General features: G+C 42.9%; 1 protein-coding gene across 1 annotated transcript in view; it reads left to right on the forward strand.

Annotated features, from left to right (window-relative positions):
• Positions 1 to 15,344, forward strand: part of LOC111956954 (TSC22 domain family protein 2-like) — a 40,495-nt gene extending 25,151 nt beyond the window's left edge. The window contains exons 2-3 of the mRNA XM_023977668.2: positions 13,079 to 13,130; positions 13,460 to 15,344. Of these exons, the coding sequence (XP_023833436.1) occupies positions 13,079 to 13,130; positions 13,460 to 13,885 (478 nt within the window). The 3' untranslated portion in view covers positions 13,886 to 15,344. The remainder of the gene's footprint in view (positions 1 to 13,078; positions 13,131 to 13,459) is intronic.
• The last annotated feature ends 247 nt before the right edge of the window (positions 15,345 to 15,591 follow it).

The following is a 15,591-nucleotide window of genomic DNA, read 5'->3' on the forward strand; positions in this document are numbered from 1 at the left end:
ATTTGGTAAAAGACCAAGTCCATATTATGGCAAGAACAGCTCAAATAAGCAAAGAAATACGACAGTTCATTACTTTAAGACAAGGTCGTCAATCTGGAAAATTTCAAGAACTTTGAAAGTTTCTTCAAGTGCAATTGCAAAAACCATCAAGAGCTGTGATGAAACTGGCTCTCATGAGGACCACCACAGGAAATGAAGACAGAGTTACTTCTGCTGCAGAGGATAAGTTCATTAGAATTACCAGCCTCAGAAATTGCAGCCCAAATAAATGCTTGAGTTCAAGTAAAAGACACATCTCAACATCAACTGTTCAGAGGAGACTGCGTGAATCAGGCCTTCATTCGAATTGCTGCGATGAAACCACTACTAAAGGACACCAATAAGAAGAAGAGACTTGCTTGGGCCAAGAAACACGAGCAATGGACATTAGACCGGTGGAAATCAGTCCTTTGGTCAGGTGAGTCCAAATTTGAGATTTTTAGTTCCAACCGCTGTGTCTTTGTGAGACGCAGAGTAGGGAAACGGATGTGGGGGTGCTTTGCTGGTGACACTATCAGTGATTTTATTTAGAATTCAAGGCATACTTAACCAGCATGGCTACCACAGCTATCTGCAGAGATACGCCATCCCATCTGGTTTGCGCTTAGTGGGACTAAAATGTGTTTTTCTACAGGACAATGACTCAAAACACCTCCAGGCTGTGTAAGGGCTAGTTGACCAATAAGGAGTGTGATGGAGTGCTGCATCAGATGACCTGGCCTCCACAATCACCCAACCTCAACCCAATTGAGGTGGTTTGGGATGAGTTGGACCACAGAGTGAAGGAAAAGCAGCCAAAGAGTGCTCAGCATATGTGAGAACTCCTTCAAAACTGTTGGAAAAGCATTCCAGGTTAAGCTGGTTGAGAGCATGCCAAGAGTGCAAAGCTGTCCTCAAGGAAAAGGGTGGCTACTTTGAAGAATCTAAAATATAAATACAGGCCTATCTTAAGCTAAATATGGAGCACACAATTAAAAACACTTATCAAACTTAATTTAGCCAACAAATGTTTTAACAGAATAAAACAAACACGTTTTGAATATTTAAAGAATTGGTTTAGATCACATATGTCAGAGTCAAGGCCCGCGGGCCACATCCGGCCCGCGAGAAGGTTTTTTACGGCCCCTGGGATGATCTTGATTTATTATTAGAACCGGCCCGCAGACCGCAGCAAGCCGGCAGCCCGCAGACTTTTACACGCACCAATATACATTTCCCACAATGCAACGGTGACGCACCGAGCAGTAGGCTGCTTCATTTCAATTTTATTGGCACAGCAGTCGTCAGCCATCACAGTAAAATTACTTTCAGATACCCATCAAAAATGGCAAAACGGAAGGGGACACTGAGACACGGGTTTCAAACAAGGTGGGAGTCGAGTATATGTTCACTGGAGGTAGCTGGAAAACCGTGTGTCTTCTGTGTGAGAAAGTTTGCGGTACTGAAAGAGTATAATCTGAGACGACATTATGAAACGAAACACGCGGACCAAAACAAGAATATGGACATGGAACAAAGGCTACAAAAGGCAGAGGAATTAAAACGAGGCCTCAAATCTCGACAGCCTGTTCAAAAAGCACAATCACAAGGCCAGGCTGCTGTCAAGGCCATGTTTTATTTTGGCAGAAGAGATCGCTATCAGCCCGGCCATTACGGAGGGGGATTTCATCAAAAAACTGCATGATTAAAGTTTGTGACGAAGTTTGCCCAGAAAAAAAGGCAACTCTTTTTTAAATGTGAGTCTGAGCAGAAACACCATTGCCGAGAGGAGTAGACCAGTTGTCCATCAATCTAAAGAGCAGCTTGTGAAAAAGGGAAAAGATTTCATTGCATATTCCTTGGCTGTGGATGAGAGCACCGACATTTCTGACTGCCCAGTTGTTCAATTTCATCCGCCGAGTGGACTCCAGCCTAAGCGTGACAGAGGAGTTTTTGGCTTTACGTCTATGCATGGCACAACTACGGGCATGATTTGTATGAAGAGGTGTCAAGATGTGTAATGAGATGGAGCGGCCGTTGGGAAAACTCGTGGGTTGACAACCCGACGGGACCAACCGTAAGACAAGCATTTTCAGAGTAAAGTTACACCAGTTGGATATTCGGCGCATGTGCCATTTGTTTGTTGTTGTTGTGATTTATTAGAAAATTCTTGAAGCTGCGCGATGATCTTGAAAAGAAGTCCACTCTTCTTCAAGTGCCTGAGCCATGGACATTTTATCATCAATTGCTTCGACACGACATTTCACAATGACGTAGCCATATTGAGTGGAAGTTTAGCGGACAATTTGGCCACACCAGCCTTCTCCGTCCCCGTCAGCAAGCTGGCCTGCAAGGCCGCCCCAAGAAAAAAATAAACTGACAAGAAAAGTGCAGAAAAAGACGTAGAACACGACCACATAAATTCGCACCTCGATGTTGGACCAGGAAGCGACTGCCGGTGGCGAAGATTACGGGAAAAGATGCAAGAGGAAACGCGGACAGGTGACTGACAGGCTATACATTGTATCATACACCAGGAAGCGTGTGCGGTAAAGCCTTGAAAATGGAGCATGTAATGAGCATCATCACGCGCACAGTTACTTTATCAGAGCAAAGGTTTGATCACCCGCCAGTTCAAGGCATTTCTGACGGATTAGAACGAGCATGTGATTTGCCTTATCACACAGAGGTGCGATGGCTAAGCCAGGGAAAGGTGCTTCAAGAGTGTTCGAGCTTCGTGAGAGATTTGTTTGTTCTTGGACAGCAAAGGGGAAGACACAAACACAAATCCGAGACGAATGTTTCTGTGTGAAATGGCTTTTCTGTGTGACATTACGAGTCATGCTGAATGCAATGAACTTGCAGCTGCAGGGTCGGGATCATGTCATCTCTGATATGTACAGTACAGTGAAGGCATTTTAAAACCAAACTGACTCTGTGGAAGACGCAGATGCGGAAAGAAAATTGAGCCACCTCCCAGCTGCCAGACCATGAAAGAGAAGCTCTCTACCAGTGCGTTTCCCGAGCGCACAGTTGGCTGATAAAATAGGTATGCTTGCCGCTGATTTCCGACGCCGATTGCTGACTTTGAAGCACAAAAAAGCAGTTGAACTGCCGTAAAGAGGACTTGAAATAGAACGTCCAACTCTTCTTCAAGTGCTGAGCATATGGACATTTTACTCTCAATCTGCTTCTAGACCACACATTTCCACAAGACGTAGCCAATTGAGTGAGTTTATTGCGGACAATTCCAACATCCTTCTCCGTCCTGTCTATCAGGTCTGGCTTTGTACAGAATGGCTGAAGGACCGAAATAGAGTAAATTAAAAGCTTACAAGACATAGACCTCATTTTCGCTGTTAGTAGTGTTAATGGACCATCGTGGAATAAGGACTCCACCACACCAAACTCTTTCTCACAATGAGATCTAAACTTGTGACCATGAGACAAAATGTCAAAAATGAAAAATAGCAACCTGTGAGAGGCAAAAAATATGCAGGCAATGGTTGCTGGTTGAAGGTAGGCTCATCGTTTATAATTTCTTTACCCAGAGTTCTGGTCCCTTCACTGTCAATCAGAATATGGCACGGATGTTCGGCCCGTTCCTCCCCGACCACAAACTGCCCCAGAGGGATAAAAGATAATTGTATAACACAGAATCGAGCCCTTTTTATAAGACAGTTTGTTATTTTATGCCAGTTTGTTTCACAGTTGATGAAGACTAGTATGCGAGATTTCATCAGAATGGCAAACCTTATAGCGCGCGGCTAATGGGTTGGCCTACCATCAGGGCCCTCACTCAAACAGAGTTTCTGTTCTTTTCTGCTGAGCTAACATTATACCCTGCGTGAACAATCGTTTTTCTGCTGATCATGAAGCCTGAAGGCGATAATACAACCATCTCACACTAAAGAGTTGAAGTGGTTATTCGACTTTCTTTGCCCGAAAGGCTTACTGTATTTCTGAACACCTACCATCGCAATGTCTGATATGGATCTCCTGCCAGCTCAGAGCCTTTTACCCGACACTATGATTCGTAAGCGTTGCCGGAAAGAGGAAGGGAGACACCACAGTGACACCCTCAGACCTCCAACAAGTTACAACATTTACTGTGCAATCACGAATATTTAGAAAGAGGTTCTGTACTCAGTTCAAGTTTAAAAAAGGTTAACCAATATCTTAAATATTTGTCCTTTTTCACTGGCTATTGTACTTCTCCTTTCTTCAAGACAAGAGAGTGTTGTGTTTCAGTTGATTTATAGCCACAGTTTTTCTACTTGGCACATTGTTATATTTTTCAGTTTATCATTGTTAATGTTTTCATCCAATTAATTTTTAAAAAATTATTCGAGTTGATGTGGATGAGTAGGAATTGCTATTTATTGTGATTTTTCTTTGAAGTAAATTTTAGCCCACTTTGCGGCACTACACTTTTCATATAAATAGAATAATCAGTATGGCTACATGGAGTGGTTAGCCTTGATTGATCCATATTACGTACCGGTTTCTTTCATTTAATGTTCATGTTATGGGGATTTTTATATAAAGGAAATTTGTCTTTTGTGTCTGTTGAAAATTAAAGATTACTGACAGAGCCATAAGAAAATATTGCTTTATTTATCTGATCATATTGGAATATATTTGTTAGGTTTTCAGTAGGTTCAATTAGGTTCACTAGACTATATGCGTCATTTAAAAWWTTTTCAATGAACATTCGAACAGTCCGGCCCTCGGCTTGTAGCTAAATTTTTTATTTGGCCCTCCGTCCATTTGACTTTGACACCCCTGGTTTAGATGAATAAATAGGCCTACAGTAATAATGATATACAATAATAATAATGATGATAATAAAACAAATGATTCTAAATATGAAAAAATAAATCCATGCAAGTTGCTCACAGCCTGCATTTGGCCGAACCACCGTTCTTATCATAGTCTTATCATAGTCTTATCACAGTCTCTTACTTTCATTTGACCTCAATTTTTGCAATCAACAGTAGCTTGGGGGTGGGCCATTTCCCTTCTCCTCATATGTCTCATCATTAAACAGTGTACTTGTGGCCTCAAAGGCCCCATAGTCAGGACAAAGGCGGTAATGTTAACCATCTGAACTCGCCCCCCCCTATCAACAGCGGTTGGCAAAATATAATGTTCTTACTCTGTAGACCTCAACACTTACATTTTTGTACAGTTTTAGCCTCCGTTGCCTGCACTGCTTTCAAAAGATTTAAACTAGGAGTTAAATAAGTACAGTGTGTTTCACTCTACAGGCACTTTGAAACTCCCCCAAAGTGATTTAAAAAGATAATTWAAAAAAATATATATTTGTGAATTGCGTACTGTTCTGTTTGCTACCTTGAACTCAATTTAGTGAAAGGCTTTTAGGCATACATTAGCCTCTATCCTCCTAACTAGTTAGCTTTGCACACAGGGTATTCTACCTCCAAGACATTTTGCAATACGAGCCTTGCTTTCTCTTGTCTGTCTTCTCTGATTCATTCCCTCACTCTCTTTTTTTTCTCTCCCTGTTTTCTCTGACTTTTGTTGGCACAGGAACCCCTCCATTGCGTTCTACCAGGCCTTCCAGTCTGGCAGCAGGCTGTGGGCCCACAGTGATAGGTACTGGACTGGATGGGACAGGCCTGCCTGTGTGTGTGTTTATGGTGCAGTGCGTTTGCAGCTCAGCAGCAGTAGTGAGCTTTCCTTTGTGGATGTGCATGGCTGGAAACAGAGCATGGCAGCGGAGATGTGTTGGCCAGCCAAACCTCTCACACTCAGCCAACAGGCCTACATTAATAGCTGCCTTCTCAGTAACACGAAGGCCCACTAAAGCCCATAAACAAACAGTTGTTCCCTGAACCTCCCCTCAACTGACTCACGCTGGTCAGTGTATGACACTGAACAGAGGGGTGGCTATAAAGGGCAAGCCACTTTTAGTCATAATATGAAGTCATCAATAGGAATAATCGGATGATTTAAATAGAACATGCCAAATCCAATACCTTTCCCGAACACTCCCACTTACAAAGCAGATGATTTGTCAGTCTATCATGACCTCTCACCTACCCCTTTCTGAGTGCTAGAGGGAGTGTGCCTTCAGGAGGCAGGACATTCTTGAGAAGCCTCTATACAAATGAAAAGGGAACCATATAGAACTATATCTGACAGGAGAGCACCAGACGGGAAATGAAAGCGCGTTGTTAAAGCAACGCTCAGCTGACAGACGCCACGGAGGAGAACTGTACACACAGGCAGTCATTTCATACACACAACCACCTCCAGCCATTTCGCTGTGTGCCTGAAACCCACTCACACTAAAGCATTGATTGATTGACTGACTGACTGACTTAGAGAGCACTGAGTGCTTTCTAACTGGGACGCTGTAGTAACATCATGTACTTCTGCCTGGAATAGTACATGCCAATTTTCAGTTGTGCTGTGTTGTTTGGAGACTTTACTGTTACTGCAAGCACCTGGAATGTACTGCATGTCTCTAGTTGGTTTCCATCACCAGCACCACCGCGGGATGGCAGGGGCGTTGCGCTCAACTTCCTGTTTTAGAGGTGCTGTATGTAGGGCGTTCCGTGGGTACACACTTCCACGAGGGCTTGTTTCCATGGCAGAAATGCAAACAGGCCAGGCTTGTATTTCATGTCATTTCCTTATTCGACCTCATTTGGTAACCAATTGGGTTCTCTCAACATGATACCATAGAGATTGTTCAGATGTCTCTCAGCATCATGCCACACTGTTTCCCCCTGATGTTTTGCACTGTAAAAACGAGATGGATTGCCAAATAGCCAGTTCTCTTGCATGAAGAAATGCTCGTGTGTTTGTGTATCCTTTCGCATTCCGTCAATTTCCTTCTAGTTACGAAATGAATCTGCTTGTAGTCACGCGTGTTTGTGAAATGTCTTTCATGGTAGAAGCAGGTAGGTACATTCAAAGYTGTCACGGTAGTTAAGCCCACCTGCAGATACTGAACATGTGGACTGGCCTCGCTTTTGAGCTGTTTTTATCATATGCCAAGCTGAGCCAGAGGCCCCAACTGGGCTTCCCTCTCACTGAAGTTACTGATCCCAGGGATAGCATGAGGCAACAGTGGCCAGGGGCAAGGTATTCCTACTCAGTTGCTCCCGCCTCGGTCCCTGTCAATGTAGGAGCACTTTGTGACTGTCCACTCTATGGTGGCTAATGCATCTTTTGATTCGCATTCTTCTCTTGAACCCTTGAGGTTCGGGAATCGTCTCGGTCATTCTGTTTGTAACAACAAACCCTAATTCAAGCTCCATTTAAGCTCGGTCCAGTGAATTGTACAAGGTAAACTTTTTATAGAGTTTACCTTGTACAAAAATGGACGAGAGCAGCTTTTTGTTTGATCTCAGCCCAACCCTAAGGCCCGTGGGCTCTGACGAACAGAGGCGGTTTTACACTGTTTACCTTCACCCAGGTAGAGCCGGAGACGTACCTTTTATACTACGTACTGTACGTGTTTTGAAGTCCGAAGCTTTAGCAAAGAGTTAGGCCTGGCTTTAACTAGAAACTAGTGGCTAAGAGAAGATCACATGTTCAAAGGGGCTTGGGAGAACTGGAGCTTGTTACACCACCTGGCCACACATTGTTTTGCCTTCAACCCKAAAAATCACAACTCTCAGGAGTAATTTAGTTTGTTTGACAATTTGCGTAGGACTTTTAGACACTCATGCTGCCATTCTGGCTTTGGTAGCTATTTTTCTTGGTCTGTTGAGGAGTGCAAGGGTTATGCAATTGGTAGGATTTCACCCCCCACAATTCTTAAAGTAGCTTAATTTGAGTGGGCAGTGGGCACTGCCCAGACTGATCTATGATCAGCTAGTTTGTGGCAGCTCTTACCTGTGCTGAATACCACCTGTTCTGGTCCAGCACCAGCTATTTTTGCCCCCCCCCCCCCCATGTCCTTTACACTGAATAGCACAGTCTCTTCTATTTACTGTGCCTATTGGCCAGAACTGACCGAGGTGTCACTGTGTCCTCATGGTCACACGTCTAGTGTAAATTCAACTCTGAATCCAGGAACGCTGGTATTAAAGGTTTACGCCCAGTTAGGCAGTTTAGTGTACAGTAGCTCGCTAGAGAGCCCAATGTTTATTACAGGTTGTTTTTTAATATTATTAATGCACTACTAGCCTAGTTGTCTAAGATTTCCTTGTCATTAAAGTGAAATAGGACCAATGACAAGTGTTTGGTTTAGGAAAATGACTAGGTCTACTTCAAATGATTAGGCTGGTCCATGATTGCATTCATGCATTTGATTTAATCATTTGAACTGATTTATTGTTTTGGTCTCATACTGGCACAGGACCAGTCTGGAGGTATTTGGGCTTGGGGCCCACCACAAGATCTGTGCTTTTACAGAGGGAGAGCGCCGTTGGGTCAGACCCATTGGAAACCCACAGCAGGCAGGAAACCTATAGGAGGGACTGTGTGCACGCTAGGAACTGACCTGATTGAAACACATTTGGGAAGTGTAGGGTGAAGTTTGTTTTTTGCTCTTTGGCTGTTAGGATCTATTTGAAATCTTTCGAGTATTTTGAGCGTTTGCTTTAGCCTGCCTGAAGGGCCATGTGGTGGGGGAGGGGGGGGGGTTATACTTTCAAGACTTTTCAATTGCAACAGGCAAGCTCAATCAACCACAGATATTTTATTTTATAAAATATTTCAAGTAGTATTTGAATCCAGGTCTGGTGTAGTGAGTGTGCGCTGAGCTTGCTTCTTGCTTGTGTGTACATTGTGTTTTTATACGTTTTGGGGAAGTGTGCCTACTGCCTCCTTGCATGTGAGACGTTTTGTCTTACTCAGCCTTCGTTATCCATCATCCTCTTGTCAGCGAGACCAAAGTGGAGGTTTGTGGTACAAAAAGTCGGCGTACTGGCTGAAGGGCTGGCAGAACATTCCTCCCTGGAGGAGCCTGTTGATGGGAATCTGCCTGTGCTTCCGCTCCTCTTGGACAAGTACATTTGGATGGTGAAAGAACACAATGTCTGGTGCTGCGCCGTGTTCATCAACACTTATTTTTGAGGGAACCTCTGAGCGCGTGTGTGCGCATTAGAGCCTGAGACGTCAAAAAGAAGCAGCTGTCCTGCCCATCCTTCTGAAAGTGTTAATCATGACATGGTGCAGTTAGTTGACACACTGATTGGAYTGACCATTAGAATGGCACCAGATGTCAACCCATGCAGTCAGTCTTTGCTGATAAAGGTAACCACACCCATATCGGGTGGTACAGACACCTCACAAGTCCTCAAATCTAAACAATGTAGTAAGCAAGTCGAATTACCGACCGGGGTGGGGCCCATTTGATAATCAGTTATCATATTAAAAACTGCCTCCACCCTATGGCAAATTGTGTAGAATTGCTGGAAATTTGTTATAAACTTGCAGAATCTTCTCTCCGCCTCATGTCAAAATGTGTAGAATTGCAGCAAACTTGCTTTAAAACGGCAACATTTTCTCTATGCTCCATGGCAAAATGTGCAGAATTACAGGAAACGAACTTTAAAGTATGTTTTTTTTTTTTTTTTATCTTCGCTGTCAGGTGGGCCGCTAAAATATTTAGCTCGCAAGGGGGTGTGTATATGGATGTATACGCAGATCCACGAGCCACTGCGGCCCATCGTGAGTTTCGTTTTTTGGTGGCCCCCACCCCCATCAGTTTCCCATCCCTGATTTAGATATACATCATGACCTGCATGCCACTTCCCACAACAAGCCCTGCCCCCTGTCACTCAAGGAGAGCAGTTATTGGTGTTGCTCGATCACGGAGTCATGASTACTTCACTTGCGGTTTGCTCAGTCTGGATGGTCAGACGCAAGAAGATGTTGGTGACAACGATGCTGCTTTCAAAGTGTTCTATAATTACTCTATTAGTTTGTGTAGCTTACTATCTGCAAACAGCTAGTTTGTCTTTTCTTAACAAGTGAAAATAAATTGTTAGCTGCTAATGCTAATTGCTAGTTAAAGGGCTAGCTAGCTAAATGTAATCAGTCAGAGCAAACCTAGCTAGCTAATACAGCCTGATATCAGTGCTGGTGTAGGTCTGGATCAGTATGTTTGTACAACGGTATCTTCTAAATCCGAGAGGAATTGTCGAAGCATAAATGTGTTAGCTACCTCGCTAGCTACATGAAGAAGTATCCCCTGGGAAATGCTGACCAACACTACCCTGTCACAATTAATTCCTCCCTGGCTTATTKATTTATCATGTCAAACAACAATGTATTCAAAGTGCTGCCCACTATATTCCAACTATTGAATTACAATAATCATATTTCCACGATTCCAACAGGACACCAATAAACTATGCCTATATCATGCAGCCCTGTTTGGCACAGCGTGGAAATTATAAGTGTGGGAAATTCAGAAATTGATGTAATGCTATAAATTATTTTGGGGTTGAATTGAACTGTATAAAACAGGGCTGTCCAACCCTGTTCCTGGAGAGCTACTCTCCTGTAGGTTTTCCTTTCATCCCCAGTTGTAACTAACCTGATTCATCTTATCAACCAGTTAATTATTAGAATCAGGTGCGCTAGATTAAGGTTGGAGAGAGAACCTACAGGATGGTAGCTCTCCAGGAACAGGGTTGGACAGCCCTGGTATAAAACAATCAGAATGGAGAAATCACTTAATTGTTGCCACCCTGGAGCATATTTAGAACATATATTTATTATTATTATTTATTTTTTATTATTATTTTTTTCACTTAAAAGCCATCATACTGTCAAGAATTTAGAAAAATAGTATGATATTTTGGCCATATCGCCCAGCCCTAGTGCGAAGTGCAGTTGAGATTTCGTCATCTGTGGATCTGTTAGGGTGGTATGTTAATTGGAATGGGTCTTGGATGATGGTGTTGATGTGTGCCATGAGCAGCTTTTAAAGCACTTCATGATTACAGATGTGAGTTACCGGGTAATAGACGATAAAAGGTCACAGTGCAGAATTATTACACCTGTCGAATGAATGAATGCATTTGACAGATTTTAAAATACATGGTTGCGTCAAACAATGCAATTGTTGAGGATATAAAAAGTTGAGACTTATTTCCATTCTGATCCTCATAACTTTGATGGACAGGATCACACGATGTGTTCGCTGTAGTTTTGTCAGTTTCCGTTGCACATTCAACTTGTGAAAAGCACAGTATATACAGTGGGGTCTGGAATTATTGGATCCCTTTATAAAGATTAGCAAAAAATAGAAATACTGTTAAATACGTTTTACAAATAATTTATACTAATAAACAATAAACAATTGTTCAGAAAAATGTTTAACAAGTAATACAAATAATCTTWAAAAAAAGACACCGGTCAATTATTGGATCCCCGGTTTTCAACAGGCTACTCTAGCACCCTCCCCTTGTGAGGCTAACGAGATTATTTGGAGAACACATTGGTGCGAGTGGCCAAAGACCTCTATTTTCGTCATATGACCATAATAATAAATTAATGAAAGACTACTGTGCAGCCGTCTTTATCGACCTGGCCAAGGCTTTCGACTATGTCAATCACCGCATTCTTATCGGCAGACTCAACAGCCTTGGTTTCTCAAATGACTGCCTCGCCTGGTTCACCAACTACTTCTCAGAGTTCAGTGTGTCAAATCYGAAGGCCTGTTGTCCGGACCTCTGGCAGTCTCTATGGGGGTACCACAGGGTTCAATTCTCGGACCGACTCTTTTCTCTGTATATATCAACGATGTCGCTCTTGCTGCGGGTGATTCCCTGATCCACCTCTACGCAGGCGACACCATTCTGTATACATCTGGCCCTTCTTTGGACACTGTGTTAACTAACCTCCAGACGAGCTTCAATGCCATACAACACTCCTTCCGTGGCCTCCAACAGCTCTTAAACGCTAGTAAGAACCAAATGCATGCTTTTCAACCGTTCCCGGCCCGCACCCGCCCGCCTGACTAGCATCACTACTCTGGACGGTTCTGACTTAGAATATGTGGACAACTACAAATACCTAGGTGTCTGGCTAGACTGTAAACTCTCCTTCCAGACTCATATTAAACATCTCCAATCCAAAATTAAATCTAGAATCGGCTTCCTATTTCGCAACAAAACCTCCTTCACTCACGCCGCCAAACATACCCTCGTAAAACTGACTATCCTACCGATCCTCGACTTCAGCGACGTCATTTACAAAATAGCTTCCAATACTCTCCTCAGACTGCATCCAGTTTGCTATCACAGTGCCATCCGTTTTGTCACCAAAGCCCCTTATACCACCCACCACTGCGACCTGTATGATCTAGTCGGCTGGCCCTTGCTACATATTTGTCGCCAGACCCACTTGCTCCAGGTCATCTATGTTAGGTAATGTTCCGCCTTATCTCAGCTCACTGGTGTCGATAACACCCACCCGTAGCACGCGCTCCAGCAGGTATATGGCACTGGTCATCCCCAAAGCCAACACCTCTTTGGCCGCCTTTCCTTCCAGTTCTCTGCTGCCAATGACTGGAACAAATTGCAAAAATCGCTGAAGCTGGAGACTTATATTTCCCTCACTAATTTTAAACATCAGCTATTTGAGCAGCTAACCGATTGCTGCAGCTGTACATAGTCCATCTGTAAATAGCCCATCCAATCTACCTACCTCATCCCCATATTGTTTTTATTTACTTTTCTGCTCTTTTGCACACCAGTATTTCMACTTGCACATCACCATCTGCTCATCTATCACTCCAGTGTTAATTTGCTAAATTGTAATTACTTCGCTACTATGGCCTATTTATTGCCTTACCACCTCACACCATTTTCACGCTGTATATAGACTTTCTTTTTCTATTGTGTTATTAACTGTACTCTTGTTTATTCCATGTGTAACTCTGTGTTGTTTGTCGCACTGCTTTGCTTTATCTTGGCCAGGTCGCAGTTGTAAATGAGAACTTGTTCTCAACTAGCTTACCTGGTTAAATAAAGGTGAAATAATAAAATMTAAAAAATTATGATTGGTTGAATAATTTACCTGTGATTTTTGTCTTCATTCTAATATTCTCCTCTTCCTTTTACAGTGCCTCTGGAGCCAGTGTTGTTGCCATTGATAATAAAATAGAACAAGCCATGGTAAGGGTTTTTATTGAATCATAATCATTTTTATAGTATCATATTTTGCTCTCATTTTGGTTTTAAACAGTGTTGATGAAATGGAACTACTGTATTGGAAAGGATTGAATCTCAACTAATTTGCTCAGGTGCCACTGGTTTAGGTCTCTTCTTGGTACTTAACAAAAAAATCTAAACTAATTCAAATAAGTTGCCATCTAGAGACGCCATCACCTAGTTTGCTGGTCGCTGTGTTGATGACGAGGATGAGTTTTCTCTTCTGTCCTCTCGTAATGAATGTTGGCGAGCTAAATGCTATTAGCATGTCCCTTGTTTTCTTTCTATCTCAGGACCTGGTGAAAAGCCATCTGATGTACGCGGTGCGCGAGGAGGTGGAGGTGCTGAAGGAGCAGATCAAGGAGCTGTTTGAGAGGAACTCTATGCTGGAGCGGGAGAACGCCGTGCTGAAATCCCTGGCCAACAGCGACCAGCTGTCTCAGCTCTCTGTCCGGCCGGCCGACACAAACTCCTCCTGCAGCACGCCTCCKCAGCAAGGGGTGGGCCAAGGCCAGCCGCAACTACATGCTCCACCACAAGCCCAGCTTCAAACACAGCCTTCGCTCCAGGCCCAGTCCCAGCAACTTCAAACCCAGCCTCAAGTGCTGCTTCAGCTCCAGTCCCAGCAACTACAGCCTTTGTCTCAACCCCAGCTCCAGCTTGACACCAGCCAGCCCCCGCCTTCGCAGCAACCACAGCCCAACGTCAACTCCGCTTGAAGTGCATCTTCCCTCCCTATCTCTCTCCGTGACAGGAGAGGGGGGGAGGGAAAAAAAAGTAGAAAACATCCTCCAATTCTAAATTGGCATACGAAGCAAAAAACAATATTGTCTTGTTCGCCACCAGCTTGACCACCACAACCAAGAGCAGTGCTTCAGTGTGTCTGTGTGTGCTGTATGCCGGCTGTTCGGCCTTCCCAGTGTTAATGCAATCATCGAGCGAGAGAGAGTATGAGCGAGAGAAAGGGGGGCACTTCTTGTGGGGCGCCATGCTGGAGCTTTGACCGACCCCCCCCCACCCAGGGGCAACACACAGAGGAGAGGGGAAACTCACGAGGACAAATCATCGTGTCCCAGAGTTTTTTTTTTTTTTTAAGAGAATCGAGTCGGGAAGGGGTTTATTTTTAGCCTTGCAGTTTCATGTTGTAAGTAAGTGGGAGAGATCTATTTTCGGAGCCGCGCCACCATTTTCTTCTTCGACATAAGTCCAATCCATGCATCAGTCTAAAGTTCTACTGTTAATGTTTATTTATTACTGGGCTGCTATTTTCATAAAGGAACAATGTCTCACAAAAAGAAAAAAACTGTAAAAAAAAATATATATATATAAAAATAAACATTGAGACTTTTTTTTTTCTTCTTTTTTTTGTCATTAGTGTTAAAAATAACTGGCCCTACATCCAATGGGCAGTTTATTGCATTAACCAGTTGAATATGTAGGCAATAATAAAGAAACTCTGACACGTCTAACACTAAATGGGCTGTTTTACGATTAAATTGTTTATCCGCATCAGTCAAGATCTAGTTTGAATGTACATTTTGTATAGAGTGTAAAGTATTATGCGCATAGCAAAGTTTGTACAGGTGAACACCAACTCTTGTGACAGGAAATCTGAACATGAAGCTGCGGTAGGCTATTTTGACGACAACTTCCAATCCAATTGCTAGTTTCTTTGTCTCAAATTGACAGTTTATTGCCATACTTCCCCGCCCCTACCCTAATGTCGTCTTGTGCTTTTGTTTCCGGGATGGGGGCAAAAAATGCTGTGAAATCGTTCAAAACCTACTTTGTAACCAAAGATGCAAAGCTGTGTAATTCTATTATTTTGCACACTTCTATGTATTTTGTTACTTTTTCCTCCTTCACAACAAAATATTTTTGTTGCTGTTTAGCATGTTCTGCATGATCTGTAATCTTCAAACCACTTWKTTACCTCATTTTTATTCAGCACTCTTATTGTAAGATCTGTGAACAATGTAAATGGGGGAAAAAGACATGGAGACAGAGCTAGGGTTTTGGTTGAGCAACACAAACTAGTGTTAGACACTAGCTGCAAAAAAATGAAGTGAGCCATGTTTTGTTCATTTAAATGGTGTTTGAATTTCATATGCCAATAGTTTTGTTACATTGCAAATTTGTATCTATTTAAATAAATGCAATCTTCCGATTCAAATTTTGTGAAAACCTGAGCACCTTTTTTGTGAAATGACTACCCATTAGGAACCACAGGAGACTTGAAGTATTTTAAATTGTCACACTGTGTGTTTTTAAAGTCTTTCCATAAATGCCTAAAGAATGTACCATTCTAATTAGTTTGCTTCTAGCAAATGTCACACACTTAACCAGAGAGGAGTAATGGGCCCAATCCCAAATCCTCCCCTAAACCCTGCCTGCACCTGGGAGGAATCTAACTGGTAATAGCGCC

This window comes from Salvelinus sp. IW2-2015, linkage group LG32 (genome assembly GCF_002910315.2).
Source record: "Salvelinus sp. IW2-2015 linkage group LG32, ASM291031v2, whole genome shotgun sequence".
Taxonomy (NCBI): Eukaryota; Metazoa; Chordata; class Actinopteri; order Salmoniformes; family Salmonidae; genus Salvelinus; species Salvelinus sp. IW2-2015.